General features: G+C 41.7%; 1 protein-coding gene across 2 annotated transcripts in view; it reads right to left on the reverse strand.

The window, feature by feature from the left end:
- Window positions 1-6,675: 6,675 nt before the first annotated feature.
- ephb2b (eph receptor B2b) overlaps window positions 6,676-15,846 on the reverse strand; it is a 126,494-nt gene continuing 117,323 nt past the window's right edge. For both annotated transcript variants that reach the window (XM_067505111.1, XM_067505110.1), the window contains exons 13-16: window positions 15,391-15,540; window positions 13,991-14,184; window positions 12,958-13,113; window positions 6,676-11,908 (exon numbers count right to left, since the gene is read on the reverse strand). In XM_067505111.1, the coding sequence (XP_067361212.1) occupies window positions 11,800-11,908; window positions 12,958-13,113; window positions 13,991-14,184; window positions 15,391-15,540 (609 nt within the window). In that variant the 3' untranslated portion in view covers window positions 6,676-11,799. The remainder of the gene's footprint in view (window positions 11,909-12,957; window positions 13,114-13,990; window positions 14,185-15,390; window positions 15,541-15,846) is intronic.

Here is a 15,846-nt window from a genome sequence, read left to right on the forward strand (position 1 = left end):
CTCACACCTTAAATATCACTTAGCCAATGCAAAAATAACAAAACAAAAAAAGCCCAAAATCCCTGCAGGCAGGCTTTAAATAATATCCCGGTCATTATCATGTGAAGTCACTCATCTGCAGTCAGTCACGAACAGATGGGGCGGCGTGACTGCCATGTTAATAATTTCTTCCAATCAGTCATTGGAGGAAGTGCTGTGATAGGTGCTCGTCTAATGTCACATGGGAGGAGATTAAAGGTGAGTTATGACCTTTCCCGGGTTACAGACAGAGCCAGCAATCTGTGGAGACTGGAGGACACAGCTCGTCGCATCTTAAAATATTCCTTCAGTGCCTCTACCTGAACAGAGAGAGAAAAGTGTGTGTGAGTGTGTGTGTGTGGGGGGATTTTATCAGACATCTGTCAGCCTACTCTGACTGATGCCCCCTTCCCCCCCACACACACACATTTCTCCTTGAAGCCCAATTTCAGTTTCATTTAGTTTCTAACACAACAATGGAAACAACAGTTGGAGTTGTCACTCCATCTTTGCTCGTTCTCTAAAAACTGAAGAGAAATGTAAGTTGTCTAGACAGGGAGGGAGACCTTGAAGGGGACATTTGTCCTCTGGAGGGTGACACAAGCTGAAGACACTGCCCCCCTGTGGGGAAATATGTTCACTTCACCCCTGTAAATGCCATTTAAATTCTCTGAGGGAAGCCTTTGTTATGTGTCAGCATCCACATTAATGTTCTTTCTCTTTAAAGACATTTGATATGTCTTTATGTCCCAAATCATTTTCTGCACTTCTTAATTCACCCACTAAAGGGCTTTGTCCATCTGTCAGGAGGCTTTTTGTAAAACATCATACCTTAGTTACATTACACAAATTGAAATCTCAATTCACAGTGCTGCAGGCAGACACAGAGAGAAAGTAGAGAGATGGTCAACAATCATCCTGGAGCAGGTGTTTTTACCTGTTTGTGCCCTGAGGTGTTTCATCCTTTTATCCACTGGAGCCTGAAATTGTGTGTCTGGGCATAAAAAGCTCCAAAGTTTGGTGCGTGCAGAGGTCTGGCCTCCCCGGATGCTGTCCAGAAGAAATCAAAGCACATGGTCATTTTCACGGTTTCAGCAAGGAACATGAATCGTGTCTGCTTTCCATCAGTCAGGCGAGAGTCCAGTGAAGAACTAAACCGGTTAGATTTCAAACTCTCATTTTTGTATCTTTCCAGGAATCAGGAGGTGTAAAGAGGAAAGCCTCCAGTCGCCGCCCTGCTGGAATTCCTTCAGCAAGACATGGGCTGCATTTGTGGGGGAAATCCCCACGGTGACTGGAGGGGGGACCAGCAGAGGGGGGAACCAGCTCAGATGGATCAAAGGCACAAACATCCTCCTCCATCTTTCTGTTTTCGAGCACCTGCACACACTCTTTTAACCATAGTGACGGGCTGACAGGTTTATAAGCCTTGATTATAAATGTCATTTGATGTTTCATAGAAAGGACTGTAAGAAAGTGAAGCTTAAACTGTTTTTGTTCTTCGACGAGTGTAAAGATTTGTGTTGGTTATTATTAAAGCAATTTGATTTCAAATGTTGCTGAGATGTTGTAACATGTTTCATCACTAAGGTGCAGCGGCTGTACCTCACACACATGCTCAGTGACCTCAACCCCCCCCAATGAGAAAAGAAAGCATATTAAAATAATGACACGTTAACTCCTATCAGCCAATATGGAGAACAGTGCTTTGTCTTTGGAAAATGAAATAATATTGTGCCTTATGGGTTATAGTTCTTTCTTTTTGTCTCGTTTTTTTTTTTTTTTTGTGAATAGATTCATGTTAGCACAATATTAAAACATTTGAAATACATCACTAGTTTTCTTAATATTGGTAAATTTACAGTTTTTCTTCTTCCGTGAAGGTGACTTTTTGCTAAAGCAGCACGTTTTTGTTTTTTTTTATGACATCTGATTCAGGATTTATATTTGTTGCTTCATTTTCTAACCCTCATCTTCATCACTGTAGCTGTGACGATTTTTGTAATGGCAACAAGGACAAGGATGAGCCCGGGCCCTTCATCCAGCTGTCAGTCTCACAGGTGACCTTCATTTTTATGGATTGGCTCCTTCGCAACACTGTGGGCTCAGAAAACATTTATTATTAGCTACAGAATTCTCTGGTAAATATTACAGATCTGGCTGCATCTCTCTGGAAACATGTTGGTAAAAATTAAATCCCCAAATATTTTGTCTGTTTTGCCAGTAAAAAGCCATGAAATCCAACCAGTGCCAGAGGTTTTCATTGGTCACATTTCACCTTTCTGCGAACGACTCGTCCCATCGGCCGTCAACACCTGGGAGTCAGCAGGTCTTCATCGCTGTTGCAGATTCCGCATGCACACATTGAGTCACAGAGGGCCGTGTAACCACGGACATTAGCTGCTGTGGTGACGGGATGGATCAGAAACCTGTGGAGTGATGAGTTTCAGCAGCACATGGTGAACAACTGCAATATATTCACACACAGAGGAGAGAGTAGAACCACCTCTTCATGTCAAGCCCTCACTGTTTTCACACATCTTTCTAAAATCAATACACACTTAGTGACAAATTAAAAGGAAAACCAGCATCATGTTGGTCATAATGCACCTTGGCACTGATTCTACAAGTCTTTTGAAATCCACTGGCTGGACAAAACATTGTTCCAAACTTGTTTCCAACAAGTTTGTATTGATCAGAGCCACTGGATCTCTTCACCGTAAGAGTCCATCATCCAGTCTTTTCTTTATTTTCTCACATTTCTATAGTTTTCTGTGTTTTCACTGTGTTAAGTTATGATTATTGGACTGCACTTACACACATTAGGTCCATGACTATTAGCATTTAAAATCACAGGTCCCGACTACATATTAAATACACTCTATTAGGCACAGCTGTTTTTGGCATCATATTTAAAATGAATCAGGTGACCAAAACTTTAGAACCCCCTGGTCTTATAATGCAGTCCAGTACAGAACTCCACAACACCCCTGAATAATAAACAGAGAGTAGAATTATCACCTTTCTGACAGTTTCAACTTAAAAATTGAGAAATACTATAAAACTAAGCTACACTGCACTACATATTCTTTCTATATGTTTCTAATCTGTTTTTTTAATGCTTGTCTGGATTACAGTTTTTCTGATGTTAATAAACGTTTAAGGTCTGTGACTGGGCACCATTGACTGTAAAAGACTGGACATTGGGAGCACAAGGAACGAGGGACATGCTGTAATGCTGTATGTCCACCAGCAGATGGCGGACAAGTCCTATTGGTTGAAAATCTGCCAGGACTCATCAAGGTTGTGGAAAAACGATCTTATTGATCTCTGACTGTGGATATTGTCAGAGTGTTTTGAAAATTACCTTCTGAATTATATTTTGTCGAGTAAAACAAATGGTTTTTCAAGTAATGTAAATTTCATGGGATCTGTTAGGTTCGTGGTCCCAGATATGGCTTCTCACTGTGTCTTAAAGATGTGCAGTTCCATGCACGTCCCATGTTTTAAAGACGAGTGAAAATAGTAAAGGCTGCACGCTGACACCAAACCACAACATTTATCCTACAGGACAGTGCTTCAGTCCCAGTCTCCGATCTTTGTCAGATCGCACAGAGACTTGCCTCCATGCTTTGCACCCAACTGCTTCTGCTGAAGGCAGAGATGGAGCTCAGCCTAAAACCCAGTGAGCTTCTCACAGCGAGGGGGGGGGAAAATGATCCCCTTTGGTTCTGCCCAACACGATGTGGCATCTGTGAGTCATGTAACTCCAGTGGAAGGGAGTTAGGAGGAGAAGGGAAGAGGAGAAGAGAGACTGTTCACCATCAGATGCACGGTGCACTTTTCATTCTTTGCATGTTTCTCACACAGATTATTATTGCATTTTATTATGACAATGATTTGTTGGGCATTCGTATTCATTAGTAATTGAATCCCTTTCCGTAGAGTTGCGTCTGTAGGGACTTCAACAGTTTTTCCTGTTTTTTAACAAAGGACTTTTTGTCATTAACAACACTGAAGAAGCTGTTGTTGGTCCTTGAATAACAGCTTCTGTTTTAAAGTGGCTTCCAGTTGCCGGCCAAGCAGGAAGAGTGTGTGTGGATCAAACATGGCTCTCATTTACAGCCAAGATCCCTGCATGGTCCACATTAACCTCTCCGTCTTATTTACTGTACCTGCTGGGCTGCATTAAGCAGAGCCTGAGTCCACTCGGCATTGGATGTAATTCTCCAAACCCAAAGCCCAGCTGTCCAGATTTCTTGGACACATCAATTCATCAATCCAGGCAAAGGGTCTTTTAGCAGGCTGTGCTGCATTAGCCACTGTCTCGTAAGTCTCTTAAAATTTGGCTCCTGGGGTTGAACTTTTGAGCTTCTTGCCAATTAAGGGCAGTTGTGGTAAGCAGATCCATTCCTCCTGTGCCCAGAGGAGTCACTTTGTCTTATTTCATTCTAATTCCACTCTCCATCACGTTTCAGGCGCAGGACATGATGGAAATGGTTTGTGACAGTTCTGACCCATTTGTAGGTCTTTCTTCACAGTGTGGGCCCCCTGTCTCCAAACTGTCAGGTGAACGGGGACAGTTGCTTCAGCAGTGGCGCTGTCACGGTCATCAAACCTTATACTGCTGTGGTCCCTGTAGTGCTGCTTTTCCACGTTTCTTTATAATTCTTATTTATAAGTCATGAGGATGATTTGGCTTCCACGCTTGTTTGTCTCCAATTTTAATTTTAGCAAAAACAATTCCTAAATCCACAAATTCACTTTTGGTAAAGAGCTGCGGAGCATCTGGATCCAAACCTATTTTTTACCAACGTATTAACATTTCCAGCTGCTGACTTAATGGTTTATTAGAAAGTGGAAAACTCATAACTTTTTCTTATTAGTAAATTACTCATATTTACTCATTTGGGGTTCTTTTTTTTTTGTCCAGATGTTCTGCAGATGTTTTTTAGACGTGCTCAAAATGACGGTGAATGTAGTCTTTAGTTCACCAGCAATTGCTTCAATTGAACTCTAAGTTTAATTTCCTTTAAATAATTTCACATTTGTTCTGAGAAACAAGGAAATTCTCAGAATGTCCATGCAATCAATTTAAAAACACATTTTAGAAATTGGGGATCCAATACAATCTACATCCCATTCACAGGGGGAACAGTGTCTTTCACAGGGCCACACAGAGACAAACAATGGATCATTTAAAATCTTCTCTTGTTGGTTTACAACCGTATAGAATTTCTTTCTTTAATGAAGCTACAATAAAAGCACTGTCATACTAGTTATGTGCATAAGTCACTTATTCCAAATGAGCAGAGACATAACCTTCATTTACTAAAAGAACAAATATAATTGTCCTCACATACAACACTAAAAAAAAGCTTCTGAATTCACCAAAGGAAATAGACACAGGCCTGTATAATGATGACTTCTGGGCTCTGGTAGCTTGCACAGACTTGCGGGTGGTCGAACCCAGAAGAAGAAAAGATTTGGCCTAACGGCAGGGTCTCTCCTCCACTAAACTCCTGCAACCCTCCTCTCCTGCTCCGGGGGTGAAAGCTTTTAACGCACGTGCCATTCTCCACTGAGCCGGGCCGAGGTCTCCAGCCTTTGACGCGTCGGCCGCTAATGAGGTTTCAAAATCCCAGGGCAAGGTGAGGGGAGCGTGACCTCCACTCGAGAAACTGAGCTGTGTAGAGAGACGGCAGCACTGTTGGTCAAATCAGTTCTGACATAAAACCACAGCACACTGGGCAGATGCTGAGAGAAGCGAATCCAGTGGTTGAAATAAAATTAAAAGTAGCTTTCACAAGGATGTGTATGGTGTGCGACATATCATTTTATGATTGGGTTAAATTTCCACATTCATTAAATTAATCCCATCGGGAAACGTGCACACTGTAGCCTACGTTTAGCATTTAAGCAATGAATATTTTAAGCCAGGCAGTGTTAAATAAGTTATACTGACAGACGTCCAGGTGTGTTTGCATGTGGGCCCAAAACAAATGTCTGCCGGTAACGATTGTCATAATTTACTTTGCCTGGATGGTTTCAAATGATGGGATTCCGGTCTAAGTCTCTCTAATAAAGGCAGAGGATTTGCTACAGAAGTCGTGATACTGAAACTAAATACGGATTTGAAGTTTTCCGAGTGGTTGCAGAGCGCTACCATGGTAACCTCCTGTACCAACAGTGTGTGTACCTTTACAGTCCGATTATGTAACTGTACCATTACTGCCACACAACCTACATAATACCCACTGCATTCTCTGTTTGGACAGTCTTCACAGGGAAAATGAGTATATGCAAATACAATATTTTAAGCAATTTTCCAATATATTTTAAGCTAATCAGCTTTAACAGGAGTTTAGCTGCATGTCCATTCGATTGAATTATTTTAGTTATCGCAGATACATTTTTTGCAATTATTACCACCCACTTTTAGAACAAGTAGGAACAGGCTCCTTTGGTTTTAAGTTTTCTTCATCTACATGTAGCTGTGGTTCTTTTCCCCCCCAGCTGGTTTCACTTTGAGAAACCTTTTTTGTGTGTCGGCTGTCTGGTTTTTCTCAGTCCACATCTATGGATTAACCAGTTATTTTCCTGTGATGCTAGATACAAGTGTTAATCGTACACATTTTCTTTTAGCAGTTTAAAGTGTGTATAAAGCTGATTTTACAATGCAAAATAAACATGGCAAAAATATTTTCTATGGAATAAACAGAAATCAAAGTGTCTGGTTCCTAAAACAGTGTTAACCGAACATATAAAATACAATTCTCTGCACAGCCAGTTTCAAATATGGTTACATTTACCTACATTTACATCCACTAAACACAGTCCCAATCATGAATAACATTGTTATCTCCAACTAGTTGTAAATTAAATAATTTTCAAAATGTATTTCCAAATTATAATTGTTTCCTGTGACATTTGTTTCTAGTAGTTTTTAAATGACATTTGAGTGTAAGCAAGGCTCAACTTTAATGTCCAAGCTAAAATTATAAAGTCACCTATTACTTGTTGTTGCAAAACGTTAGCAGTGGAAACAAGAACCGAACAATTGTACAAAATTATTTTTTAAAACTATTACTTAATAACTTTGCATCACTGTTTTATAACAGATCTTATTTTTTATTTAGGAGAGTCAAGTTGGGCTTTCCATTTTTAGAAAATTAACCAATGACAATATTACAAATAATGAAATTGTTACATCATTCACAGGGTTACAGTCAATATACATTTATACAGAAATACAGGGTCTGCCACATCAGTCACAGTGGTCTGCACCGGCACTGGGCTTTAATGTGGGCTTAACAAACCGAGGGAACACATGGAGAGTGGTAGTGAGGGGCATTCCAGGGAAAGGGAGGGGACATGGAGGGAAAGACACACCGGGACATCTAGGGAAACACGTAGTAACCGAGTCCCACACTGGTCTGAAGGTTTGTCCACCAGAGGGAAAGTCAGGCGGGTTCTGAGCAGCAGCCAGTGTTTGTCCATCAGCAGCCTGCTGAAGTGTCTTCAACACTGGAGCTCTGCCTGCTGCAGTTTCACAGACTTTCTGCACCTGAAAATATCAATCCATCAAGCTACATTTGACCACCGCAGCACTAGAGGGTGCTCCGACGCCTTGTGCTGCACCCATTAAACAGGAGCCATTTTCTGTCTACTACAGCAGGAGGCAGACCCCTTGGTCTGACCATACTGTAGCTGGGCCGCGTTCAAGCGCAGCCCAGCGAGTACAACCTGGCACAGCTCGTGTTTATGCACACTATCATGTAACTGTAACACTGAGACTTAACGGTTTTCCTCCGTCCTTCAAAACTTGGCACATGACGAGAGCGGGGCCCAGTGGTTTTTCTTTGCTTCACAGATGTAAGAGGAGAGAGAACAGTATGTTTTGCTGAATGTTGCAGTAGGCAAATGCTGTGTGAAACTGTCATGAATGTAATGACCGCACTGCATCTATTTCAATTTACAGAGGAAAACTGTAAAAGGTCCTTATACTACAGAAGCTGGAGTCTGAATGTTTAGCAGGCATATTTTTGGTGCTATAAAACAATGACCTACTGCAATAAAACTACATCTGTTACGTTAAATTAAAATGCTGTTCCTGAAAAGTGAGCTTTAGAAAACAAATTCCAAACAGAGAGTCTGTATTGAAAGGGCAAAAATACCTTTGACAAGATTGAAAACTGTGGATTTATCTAATATTGACATGTATCCAACTGCAATTGTGTACTGTAAATTTCATTTGGTAGAATGGACATGGAAGGAAATAAAAGGATAACCACCACATTGAATGAAATTCTTTGCCTACCGCAAAAAATAAAATTACTTGTGTACATTTTCAACACTGGACATAAGACACACTTTTCACAGCTTGGGCTTTGGTGTAAAGTTAGCAGTCTGCAATGGAAAAGAAAGTCCGAATCACTTGAAACACTTGGCGTTAAGTGTGGCGATTTCGTCTCCTGCTGATCTTTGCTCAGCTTGAACTGCAACAATACGTCTCTTATGTGATGTTAAAGTCATTAGATGCATAAATATTTCAAGCAGTGCTTCCAGACACTACATTCAATGAAAAAGGTCTACAGCAACTCCTTCGAATGAAACAGAAAGCAAACCAAGTATTAACTTTGCTGAGAAAATACTCACAGTAAGCAACAGAAAGCAGACTTCAGCAGTATTTTATGTCAAGCAATAAGTGTGTCTACCCATCCTGTTAAAGGTACTTCCTTGCAGGAAGGTTCAAGGATAATTGCTTGAATAATAACTCAAAGTCTTGGCAGCATCCATGGACAAGCATCTTAATGAACTTTAATATGCCGGAAAACTCACCAGCCTTTTGTAGGTTAATTTCTTTAACAACGTTAAGTGTTTTTCCTGACGAAAGAATATTTGCCGCGCCATAACACGACGACAGCCTCAGCCTCACTGAATAAAACTGATGAGCTGTTTAAGAGATGCAAAAGGAAGACAGTATAAAGCTCAGTAAAAAAAGAAAAGCAAAGCAAACTGCATGTTGGCATCAGTGGCATTTGGGTCACAGCGTCACTTCTCATTTGCTTCTCAGCTAAAAACTCGTGATTTTCTTCCTCCAGTTTCATAAGTTATAAAACATTCCAAGGGAATATTTGTTTTGATTTGCTGAAGTGCAGATGAAAATAACCAAGGCGAGGGGCTTATGGAGCACAAAGAGAATATAAATCCCTCTACTCGCCGACTTAAATTCTCTGGACAGCCAAAGGCAATGAAAGGTGGGCTGCAGTAACTGAGGTTTCTCACTTTCTTTAACCAGGGCTTTGGTGCTGAAGCCGTCTGTAATGACAACACAAAAACCCGAGGTTGAGATCGGAGGATTTGGTACAAGCAAACATGGAAGCACTGTCCAGTCTGGAAGAATCCCCCCACCCCCTCCCAGCACATACAGTAGTGGCACGCAGCATCATGACAAGACAAGACACAACTGCACCACCAATGAGTGTCAGCTTGCCTGCTGCTGTTGATGCTTTTAAACTCTCCGAGACAAAACCAGACAACTGCTGAAAACTGACTGTGAGGAGATCAGTGGGAGCGGCAAACAGGTGGCTAACAGGCGTGTATGCGATCAAGGGAAGAGAGAGAGAGGGAATCAGTGTCTGTACAGAACGGCTGGGATCGGGGCGCGGCCGCCCTGCTGTGACAGGACGCATCTGACCGATGGCTCACAGCTGGACGTCCATGTCTGGCTGTCAGGTCTCAGAGCTGACCCCAGTAGGGGCTTCACACGGGTGATATCATTTACTGGCTGTGTGCATAAATCCCAGCATGATTCACCATCTCTGAGGAATCGACCGCATTGCAACGAACACCCTCTTTTCCCCGTGTAGCCTTTACACTAGGTTACCAACAACAACACAAGCAAGGATTGACAGTGTTGCACACATGAGACAGTGTTGTTCACAGGAAACCATACAATTAATGCATATACTGCCTATAAATGGAATCAAAACCTGTTACAGGGAAAAGCTCTTTATCTACATGGTTTGTGCACCAACATTGTTCATGTTTCAAAAATAAACTCAATGCAAATAATGGAAGATCCAGAGTGTTCAAACAAGAGACAAAGTGCAGAAAAAAAAAAATCTAAATGTAATAAAAATAGTTTGATATTACCAATCAATTCAACAGACGCCTGATTGTATAGTGTCTTTGTGACTGTGTGTTTAAAATATCCATATGGCATCAAAACGTTAATACTTTAAACAAAAAAAATATCTTTTAAAGCGGAAAACTGGAAGAATAGTCAGTGTGTAAAATATAGCCTCACTATTCTGTGTAATGTGTGTCAAATCCAAGCTCTTACCAAACCAAATGCTAGTAATTGCAGCAAATCAAAGCACTGTGAAATTAACCACTCACTCAGCATGCTATCAAACACGAGTCCCAATGCTTCAGGAGCGACTGCTTCTTTGTGCACATGATATATGTGTGCAACATGTGCACAGATGGCACTGGAGATGAACAACGTGAGGGAGGATGCTATAACGGGTCGTACTGTATGTATGTGGACTCTGATGTAAGGAGTACAACCTGTTTGTCTTTGTGTGAATCAATGTAGGAAGTTCTTTATGTTTCTTTACAGACTATTTTTTTCATAAAATAAGGAAAGAAACAAACTCAATCCTCCATGTAACCAGTCCTTCTGCGTCTGCACTGATTCATTATAATAACTGTCTCTGAGTCGTCAAGTGCATCTGATATGTACAGTACAGGATCATGACTCCGGTGCAAAATGGTAGAAAGTTCTATTTGGCAGGCTGTGTATATTCCATGGTCAGAAAACAAACAAACTTTTTTGTTTATAGTAAGAGGAAGCATGGTTAGAGGGAGTCTTCATCACAAAATTTCACACAATATAGAAAATTACTTGCAATGAGAAAAAAAAAGTCGTTTTTTTTTTCTTTTTTTCTTGAGTGCTGATTTCACGATGTCCAGTCTGAACGAACATGGTTTTGACATCAGTTTTTGCCAAAAGTTGTCCATTTCATGTTTAACTTCGCTCCTGGGGAAACCGTTGGGAGTGCGCATGGGGTCCCCTTGGTATCCTCTACAGCTTGGACAGAAGGTCACAGAGGTCCTTCTTTCCTCATGGTGTCCAAAATTTTAAAACAACAAAGACAATATGCACACCTTGTTGAGGACGTCCTTGTCTCCTCAGCTCTTTCTTGTTTTCCTTACTTTACGTTTTAGCCCTTTTAAAGGGTAGCTTTCCAACTCAGTTTGTCTAGTGTACAACCTTATAGCATCTATAAATTTAAGCTCCTTGCCTTTTTGCAGTTTTTTTCTTTATGTTCTTTAAAAAAATGCTTTACAAAATTATCAGAACAAACAAACCAAAATAACAACTAAAAAAAGTTCAACATCAAATAAAAATGTGTGGAAGATTAAAAAATGTGTTGCTGGTCACTTCTAACCTCCCATGTTTCTGGCTCCAAAAGTGGGTTGGCTGAGGGCCCTGTAATGCTTCGTCACATGGACTTTTGTTTCCTCTCCACAGCTGATCTCTAGGATGGAGGGAGATTCAGGATGTGGGGATAAGAGAGGGAGGGCGGGATGTGGAGAGAGTGAGGGGGCATGAAAGGTAGTCTGGTAAGAAGACCAGACACACTGTCAGATGCAAAAAAAAAAAAAAAGAAAAAAAGAAAAAAGAAGAAAGAAAACATCCACTCCATCCTCTGCACTCAGAACCTTGCGTCCCAACCACCTTCCCCTCCCCCTCTGCTCCACTCGGGAGGGTCAAACCTCCACTGACTGGATCTGGTTCATCTGTGCCCTCATCATTTGGACGCTGTTTAGGATCTTCTTTTGATGGCCTGCTAATGTCACACCGACCCTCAGGATGTCACTGTGAGAGACAGAAGTAAATGTCAGGCTGACGTGATATCACACCATGAAAAGTCTTCCATCTTCATGTCTGTCTTACTTTGTCTCAGCACATTTATAAAAACTACAAAGCATAAAAACAAACCAAAAAAAGTTGAAAATGTCAGGTCAGACAATGAATAAAAACAGCAGAAAAAGAATATATTACACCTAAAAGGGCAGTAAAGTAACAGTGAAACGTTGCTATTTTGCTAAAAAACAACTTCATGTTTATCAATCTTATATTCCAAGAAAAATTTGCCATTTTTAATTTTTTTTTGGCAAATGACCGACTGATTCGGTGAGGCCCCACCCATTTTCTACCAGCAAAACAAATGCTAAGAATGACAAATTCAAAACACCTCTTTGACCCAAGACTGCTGTAGACGCAACATTCGTCGCAGAGGTCATATGTTATTTAAAAGTTCCTGTTTGTACCCAAGCAGTGGCATCAACTTCAAACATGATCATTACTCTGTCTGTTGAGCTGTTTCTTCTCCGTAAGACAAGCAAATGCCTCTGCTCTGATGCTGAATCTCTACAGTCATCACATGTATTGAATTACACATTACCATCTGTTTTGTCCAAAGAACTGAAGCTCAACATTTCTGTGGGATAATCTCTGGCTCGTGACATTGTTATGCATAGACAGGAAATTATTTTTATCTGCTTCTTCACAGGTGGCATTTTTAACGTGATTATATCTTTGCATTTTGCCTAAGCAGGCCCACATTTGGATTTTGCTCTCAATACCTAAAGTGAGGTCAAGGAGATGCCTGCTGAACACATGGCAGAGAATAAAGGGCACTGTTATGGCTTTGAGCTATTGTGCCCACTGTTCAGCCTCACAACTGCAATGTTACGATCTGCTAATTACATGCAGAGCAGCTAGCGTCTTTTATAGCGGGCCAGAGGCAGAGTCTGGTGCTCGTTCGGGTTTTCAGGAATATACGAGACTCAGTAAATCCGCCTCATGTGATCGTATTCCTTGGGCTTATCAGACCCAGAACAGCAGGAATTGTCAGCACTTACTCCATGGTCATCTGGGACACCACATCAAATGTAGCAAAGTCAGCGTTGGCAAAGTTGTCTTTGTACTGGCCCATCTTGATGGCATCCAGCCACTCGTCCACAGTGCTGAAGCTGGAGAAGTCGGGGATGCTGCGGTCCAGGAGAGGGAGATGAACACTGAGGGGGACACAAGCAGGAGCCTTTAGGAATAATGATGATAAAAAGTGGCATGTCTAACATCACAGTCGGTCCAGACCACCTGTGTATGATTCAAACATGAATTATTAGATTATATTTTCAAAAGACTAGACAGACTTAGAGACGCCCACCAGCCTTATCCCTGAACCAAGATTTTCCAAAAGTGATTCCTCATAAAGTGTATTTTTCCAAATGAAGTGATAGGCTTCAGGGAGCCAATATATCCACTCAGTGTCTGTGGAAAATCTGGCCCTCGGTGCAGTACCCCACCACAAATGAAAGTACAGACGGGTATAATGGAAATCAGTAAAGCCTGGCTCTCAAAGGAAACTAACACCCAGAGCAGAAATGCTTCATAATGTTTTGTTTTGAAAATTACACAACTGTTTCAGACCAGGATTCGCCTGAAGCGTTCGTGGGAAGGATTGGATCTATCAAACCAAAAGGCTTTAATTTACATAACCGCTCGGCGCCAGGAGAAACAAGAGACGTTGTCTTCGGCAAAAATGAACTGTGCCACGGATGGCACTGTAGCAGAATCATGAATTTCCTGTTAGGAAGAGGAAAGAATTTCGGCTGGGAGAAACCTAGATGCATTATATTGTTGTAGATGTTATCCACATCAATGTGAAATGATGCTAAAACCAATGATCTGCCCTGTGGGATACATACAGAGATGAGATAAAACACACACGGACACACACACACAGATATCGTACAAAGAGACAAGGACTGAACATAGAAAAAAGAACCTATATCTGTCCCTGCAGGACACCATGTGCTAAGACAGTAAAAGACTAAGGTAAAATCACATCAAACACATTTTGTCAACAGACCCCCGCCCGTCCTCACTCACCCTGACGATAAAGGGGTCATGGCCTTTAGCGTGTTGGGGTTGCGGATCATCTTGTCAAGATTGTTAACAATCTGGCTGAACTTGGGTCGGTTGTTTCGGTCTTTCTGCCAGTTGTCCAACATGAGCTGGTGCAGAGCGCTGGGACAGTCCATGGGTGGGGGCAGCCGGTAGTCCTGTTCTATGGCATTGATAACCTGCAGGGGGAGACACAGGGGCACTATGAGGCTCATGAGGTGCATGTGTGTGATCCATTGGCAGAAGATGATCTTTGAACAACAGTCCTAATACCACAGTGTGAATAATGTACATTACAAGTAAGGACACAATTTTTCTGAATTCATTTATTTATGCAGTTGGAACAAAGGAAATTAGTTCTGTACTGGTTTTTGGGACTTTCTTCTAAGCTTGGAATATTTTTATTTCAACAGAATTAACCCATTTGTGACGTTTTAAGAGGACTGACAATTTTAGAGACATTCAAAACAGTCACATATGAAGCAAATATTGGCACTGATGCTCAGTGTCTGATGAACACATAACAAGAGCATCTGCGCCTCTCACCATGTGGTGAAAACAACTGCTGTAGTCACTGCTGCGTGTTACTGCCTAAGAGTCAAAACTGTTAAATCACAGACTTACACTTCAGTACATTCAGTAGATCATTAATAACCTAAACCTTATTCCAGCAACTTCACATTTCCACTTGCGCTTAGCCAGCGGTGACCTCATCCGTGGCCTTTACTGAGTATTTAATGCTCCCTCTCCATCCACTTAAAACATATGTCTGACTTGGGCCAATGATGTTGTTGGTTGGAGGGCACACAGAGGTGGTGCATGGTTAACAGAGTGGAACAACCCAGAGGACACTTGTGACGAGGACGCACAATCCTCTGCTCATTATCAGGAGCATTAAAGGAGCTCCATTCAAGCCCAGATTAATCTCATTCATGAGACCTCCAAACAAGTACCCCGATGGAGCAGAAACACTATCTGGAGCTGCTAATAAGATAACTGTTGAGGTCCTCAGTCCCTCTTAGCACATTAGTGTTCTCACTTTCAATTTGAAACTATTTTCATTATCTCTCTTCCCCATAATTTTCGCTCCCCTCTGCTACCCAGAGGGAGATAGAAAATGGAGGCCACAGTCAAGAGCAGAAATTGTCCACTGAGCACTGCTGTGCATTTCAAATGATCTGATTATGTCTCTGCAGTGAGTGTGGGGGAATTCTCATTTAAAACCCATGTGCGAAAGCTGTGGTTTAGATAAGAGAAGGAAGACAAAGTGTATCTCTGAGGAGGGCAAGGCTGTTCTAAAACTCAGGAAGGTAAATCCATATGCATGTAGTGAGATGGTATCTAATAATATTTAGCTGCAATTTAAAATGAAATAAAATACATACATCTTGATTGGTCATATCCCAGTAAGGCCTCTCTCCGTACGACATGACTTCCCACATGACAATCCCGTAGCTCCACACATCACTAGCAGAGGTGAACTTCCTGTACTGGATCGCTTCGGGTGCCGTCCATCGGATAGGGATCTTTCCACCCTGCAAACACAAAGGGCACAACCTCAACGGGGGAAACCACACCGAAATCCGACCGTCACAGTGTCCTGGCTCCGGAGAGAGACATCGTTCAGGGCAACAATGCTGATGGTAATCCAAACTGGGAGGTGGATATTACTAAACCCCCGGGAGTAATGTGTGCTACATGGAATACTGGAGAAGGAAGAACAGGTGAAGGGGCACTTGTCTCAATTGGGAGACAGTGTGGGGGTCAGCTCTACTGTACTGTGTATATTCGAAATAAACCTTAAGGATTCTCAATCAGGGCAGTTCAGATAGAGTTAGACA

The sequence above is a fragment of the Channa argus genome, chromosome 5 (assembly GCF_033026475.1).
Source record: "Channa argus isolate prfri chromosome 5, Channa argus male v1.0, whole genome shotgun sequence".
In the NCBI taxonomy this organism is placed as follows: Eukaryota; Metazoa; Chordata; class Actinopteri; order Anabantiformes; family Channidae; genus Channa; species Channa argus.